The sequence below is a fragment of the Drosophila rhopaloa genome, unplaced genomic scaffold (genome assembly GCF_018152115.1).
Source record: "Drosophila rhopaloa isolate 14029-0021.01 unplaced genomic scaffold, ASM1815211v1 contig_3, whole genome shotgun sequence".
NCBI lineage: Eukaryota > Metazoa > Arthropoda > Insecta > Diptera > Drosophilidae > Drosophila > Drosophila rhopaloa.
In genome coordinates this window covers 23,171,577-23,177,576 of record NW_025335123.1, presented here as the reverse complement: position 1 = coordinate 23,177,576, position 6,000 = coordinate 23,171,577, and the positions used below count along the sequence as shown (strand labels likewise).

The 6,000-nt window shown below is 41.4% G+C and overlaps 1 protein-coding gene across 4 annotated transcripts in view; it reads right to left on the bottom strand.

The window, feature by feature from the left end:
* Positions 1 to 3,547: 3,547 nt before the first annotated feature.
* LOC108049702 overlaps positions 3,548 to 6,000 on the bottom strand; it is a 74,304-nt gene continuing 71,851 nt past the window's right edge. For all 4 annotated transcript variants that reach the window (XM_017130983.1, XM_017130984.1, XM_017130985.1 and 1 more), the window contains one exon: positions 3,548 to 5,933. In XM_017130983.1, coding sequence (XP_016986472.1) covers positions 5,121 to 5,933 — 813 coding nt within the window. In that variant the 3' untranslated portion in view covers positions 3,548 to 5,120. The remainder of the gene's footprint in view (positions 5,934 to 6,000) is intronic.

Here is a 6,000-nt window from a genome sequence, read left to right as displayed (position 1 = left end):
AGGCTGCAGGTGAAGTGGGAGTGGCCACATAGACCCGCTCTCGCAAACACTCATACGCAGTGTACACGTACATGTAATTAGCATTTCCTGTTTGGTTTGCCAATCTTGCACGCACACACTCAGTGGCCACGCACACACAGCTGCAACGTGTATGGTGAAAGGTGAAAGGGACGAGGGGAAAGGTGAAAGGGGAAAGGGGAAAGAGGAAAGGGTAAAGAGAGAGAGACGCACATAATTAGGATGGCCAAAAATCAAACGCCATCTACATTCAAATTCAAATTGAGATTGCTCCGCAGATTTCGTTGCATTCGGCGTTACAGTTGCACTGAAGCAAAACAGGTAAATTTCGCAAGGCGGTTAAAAACAATTTAGGACTCGATCTAGAAATCGTACTTAACAAAACTTTTTCCATAACAGCCCAAAAAATAGACTCAAAATGGACTGTCCTACTTTGTGGGAATCGCATTCAAACCTAAAAATTGGCCCAAAATAAAATTTTGTATCTGAGAATACCAATGAATTGGACGTTTTGCAACGAAATCAACGAGGTAAGACATTAATATCTGACCATTATTTCCGAGTGTTTTGATCAAAAAAACCGGAAAATCGAACTGTTTTTTTCCGGATCTTGGGCATGAAAACGATATATTTAAATCACATTTTTTAAGGGTTTTTTATTGTAACTTTGCTAAAAGAAGACGCACAGTCAAATGAATGACTGTTTTGTGCAGCTGGTGACTTACACAATCGATTCCAGGAGGATTTGGTAAATTTTATTTTTTGACCGATTTTCGCATTTTTGGTAAGGGGTAACACTTGATTTTTTTCCAAATTTGGCCCAAAATAAAATTATTGAGCTGAGAATACCAATCGATTGGAAATTTTGTAACGAATTCAACGAGGTATGACACTCCAAGATCTGACTATTATTTCCAAGGGTTTTGATTAAAAAACTGAAAAAAGGAGCTGTTTTTTTCTGGATTTTTGCTATCAAAAACATATATTTAAATCACATTTTTTAACGGTTTTTTTGTTGTAACTTGGATAAAATAAGACGCACAGTCAAATGAATGACTGTTTTGTGCAGCTGGTGACTTACACAATCGATTCCAGGAGGATTTGGTAAATTTTATTTTTTGACCGATTTTCGCATTTTTGGTAAGGGGTAACACTTGATTTTTTTCCAAATTTGGCCCAAAATAAAATTTTTGAGCTGAGAATATCAATCGATTGGAAATTTTGTAACGAATTCAACGAGATATGACATTCCAAGATCTGACCATTATTTCCAAAGGTTTTGATCAAAAAACCAAAAATTGAGTTTCATTTTTCATGATGCTAACACTAAAAACGTGTATTTTTGGCTAATTTATGCTAAATTTATAACATTATTTGGCACCATTAAGGAAAAGTTTAAAAATGCTCCAAAAACTGTATTCTATGTATTTGTTTGATTTATTCCGACTATTAGTAACAAAAATGTTTATATTTACTATGTTTCAGATTTTGGATACATGGCAAGAGGAAATACTGGATGGAATTCGCAGAAGACCATGATGACCTTGGCTGACAACATATTAAAGCAAAATACCATTATACAATTCTTCTGTACTAAAATATTGATTTTTAAATAAATGACATTTTTGTAGCATTCGTCGGCAAAAAAGTGTTGTATTCTTTTGGGGGCGATCGTTGCGTATACTGAAGTCCCTTATATCGTCAAATATAGACGGCGCTCTACACCCAGGACAATTTAAAATAATGTTGCATACTTCTGGGCAGGCAGTTGCTTAGGAATTCAAATTTTATGTTGCGTGCATTTGGGCGCTGCCGGATATTAAAATTGTGCATCCACCTCCTAGGCAATTATGTTCGCCTGGTATTTCAAACCGAAAAATCTAAATTTGTCCGTGTAAATGGACCGGCCCAAACCAATTTTTCTCATGCAAACTCGGCAATTTCCAATTTTGAAGTACCAGGCGAACAGAAATGATCAGCAAGCAGCTATAGCTCTAAAAGCGAACAGCGTTTTTTTCCATGAGGCCTGGAATTTAAAAATTGTGTTGCATACTTTTGGGCAACCGATCGCTTTGGAATTCAAATTTTATGTTGCGTGCATTTAGGCGCTGCCGGATTAAAATTGCGCAGCAACCTGCTGGGCATTTATGTTCGCCTGGTACCTGGTACAGCCCTTGACCATTTTAAAATAAATAACCAACATGTTTTTTTTTTATAAATAATAGAAGTTTTTTTATTATTATAGTAAATAAAGAAAACAAATAATATAGACCATAATTAAAACCTTAACTTAATGGCATTCAGCGAGAAACTCGTGCATCTTGGACCTTTTCTGCGAAGATTGTTCCTTTTTGCCAGTGCAATGCCGCTACTCCACAAATGGTTTGAGTTACGAGTTTCAACCTAATTCCATGGCGAAAGAAAGGGAATTAATGTCGAGCGGGCAGGGCAAATGCAGTTGCAACTCGATCCTGGCATATATTGGGGGAAGAAATAAACGAAAATAAACCTGAAACGAAATAGAAGGTAGACTTTGGGCTTGTGGACCAACCGACAAATCAACCGGACTGGTGACCACAGGGGCATGAATTTTATGCGGTTTTCGAGCTGCAACCCTTATCACCTGGGGCTGTCGTGTAATTGCAGATTTTAATTTTTAAGCCGCGCACTTTATTCCTGGATTTATGCGCATGCATTATGAATGGAATGCATATGCCACGGAATGGGTTTGGGAATAGAGAATTTTAATTAGTTTGCCGTATTTTGCATTCGCATTTTTTTTTGACCAAGAGCTGTGCATTTCAATCAGAAGTCTGGCTGGCTGCTGGCAAGTGTTGAAAACCGCTTCGTAACCGTCGACAGCATCAACATAATAATCATCATCTGGTTTCCGCCGTTTTCACGCTTTTCCAGCTTACTTTCCGCCTCGTGTGTGCCATATAAATAAACATAATCGTGAAACAAGGCCAAGAAAGGGCGGTGGTAGGCAACTTAAATACTGCGGAATTTTTATAGTTCACGTAAATGGTTTTTGTGGCGTTGGTAATGTTTATTAACCAACTTAGACGCGCAGAAGCCTGGGAGCTGCTCACGGTCTCCATTCCTGGTCCTCCAGTGGAGCGTGTTTAATGCCCACTTAAGTTGCGTTTATACAAATTTCTTCGCCACCCAAGACTCACCGCCCATCTCCTTTTGTTTTCGGTCCTGTCCGGTGGAGCTGCCTTGGTTATCCTTCGACTCTTCGGGCAGAAAGTTTTGTTTGCAGTGGCTTAAGGTATCCTTAGAGGACTTGTTTCTTTGCTGCTGCTCCTGCGTAAAGTGGATTCATTTCTGCCCTGGTTTAAATGCTTTGTTGTTTACATTCCTGGAAGTTTTGTGTCTCACGTATTTGGCACGCTCCCGGTAGCAGGATCCCTTTTCCTTTTTAGCAGCCATTCAATTGGAAGAGTCCTTAAATACGGCTTTCGTTTATCCTGCTGATTCTAAAAGGACCGTGTATTAAAAATTTAGTTAAGCAAGACAAGCAATATTCCTATTTTTTGTTGGAAATTTTATTCATCAATCACTTTGTTCTCATATCAATTGTGTTTTATTAGCTACGCAAAAAAAATGAGGAAAGAAAATTGTGTTTCCTTCACACGCTTGTCCTTATCAGCTAGAAACTAACATTAATACACTCAAGTAGGTATCTATATATGTATATCGTGTATATGTATATTGTGTTTATGCATAGTCGTACAACTATCGAATAGTTTAAGTGGGTGCATAGTTTCCCAAACTGTACACGACTCTCCTTAACTCCAACAACAATTTGACTAAGCTGCTATAAAAAATTATAATAAAATAAAATACATAAGGAAATGTGCGTGGTGTATTTGTGTGTGAGAGTTTTGTGTCGGTGTATGTGTATGTACAAGATAAAAAAACATATGGATATCGGGTAATGTTTGGTTAAAAACCAAAAAAAGATTGGTGGTGGCTAAGCAGCTTCTCTTAATTCTCGTCTATTTCTTTCCATTTCCTACTAGTTGATCCGATTAAAATCGGTCTAGTCCGCATAGTTAGCTTTATTCTTAGGGCCTCCTCTTCCTCGTTAACAATTTTCCTATTTACAGTTTACAACTCAAACTTCTTCAATTTGCTTCTCTTATAGTTTTTGTTTTGTTTTGCTTAGCATTACTGATATTTCTCGCTTGCGATTTTAGGGGGCCTTTACTTGCCTATACAACAACAATAATATCGATTCTATCCGAATGTGAAAACAAAAATACGCTTGAAAATCCCTCATTTTGATTTTATAATTCTTAATAAACATCATCAGTCTTGAACTTAGTTTAGGTTTCCTTCACTTTGCTATGATTTCTTCCTCGACTTCTCTCTTCATCCGTTGTGTACTCAGGCAAATATTGTGGGTCTCGTTTTTTGAAAAGTTGTGACCTTTTGTCTTTTTTTTTGTGAATGGAAATATATAATTGGGAGAGGGAGGGATTTGACGGCAGGAGGAGACGGGACTCACTACAATCCAGGTTCGAAGGCACAATTTCTAAAGTGTTCTCTCCCAACTCCGCAACTAATTAACGCCTCTTCTATACACTAGCCATAATCAAGTTAACCCTGATGATATATTCGATTTCGGTCAAATTAGGCGGCGGATCTCTAAAACTGAACAAATAAATCATTTCACATTTTAAAAGTGGTAAACAAAAATGGTATGCTAAAAATTGTGTAATTAGGTTCGAAAACATTCATCTAATGACTGGCTTTAAAGAACGATCTAAAAGTAAACACCTAATTTCATCGAAATCAAATCGAAAACAGAGCCTCTTTTCAAATGGATTTTGGATGGGAACTCTCTGAGCCTAAAAACTCCAAACTCAGAGTCAAGTGATCTCTGCACAACACAAACTCAGGGATAAGAGCCCGGGTTTTGGGTTTAGTTTCGGATTTGGATTTGGATTCGGATTGAGCAACTCACGGCACCCTTGGCCTCCTCACACAAAGAACTCCTCGTTGCCAAGGCTGCTGCCGGATGCCTCCACGAATTGCCAGGGCCAGGACCATCCGCCTCCTCCTCCGCCTAATCCACCCCCGAGGAGTGTGAATCACCGTTCCGTGGAGTGGGTGGTGGCTCCGCCGCCCAGTCCGCTGCTGCTGCTGCCCGAGCCCGATGCCGATGCCGAGTTCAGGCCCTGGCGCCGGAAGAAGCCCAGGGTGTCCAGCGCCTTGATGGTGCGTCGGATCAGCTCGTCCTTGTACTTCCAAATGGTCTTGTCCTCCACCGAGTGCTCGCGGTACTCCTCGCAGCTCTTCTTCAGCGTCTTGACGCAGTCCGCCCGGTAGTGCTGCAGCTGGGCGTCCTGCGTGTCCACCGGATAGGACTTGCAGACCCCGCCCAAGCAGCTGAGCGGGAAGTGGTTGTGGAGGGTGAGCACGCGCTCCGGATCGTGGAAGCACTTCACATACTGATTCGGCTTGGTGTAGTTCTTGGCCCGGTGCACGTGCTGCAGCATGTGCATGTACTTGGGGATGTCCTTGTGCCAGCCATGCTCGTGCTGCTGGTCGTCCAGGAAGTACACGTTGCGGAAGTTGTAGCTGTGGAACCCGTCCGGCTTGATCTTGCGCGACTCCGGACGCACCTTGTCCATCAGCTCGGACCACAGCACCGAGCCGCCCTTGGGCATGATCACCTCGTCGATGTCCAGCAGTGCGATGTAATCGTAGAGATAGAGGTTCTTGTACAGGCAGTCGTTGTATGGGATCACCTCGTTCTGCCGCTTGTGGTTCGTCTTCTTGGTCAGGTAGAGGTGCTGGAATCCGGGCACATTCGGCTGTCCGCCGGGCAGTGTCAGCGGGATCACCTGCACCTTGCCCTCCTGCTCGTAGTGATTGAGCACCTTGGTGATGTTGGGGTGGACCTGCGGAAGGGAGAAAGCGTATTAGAGTGGCGCACTGTGGATGTCTTATCTGAGCATTTAAAATGGA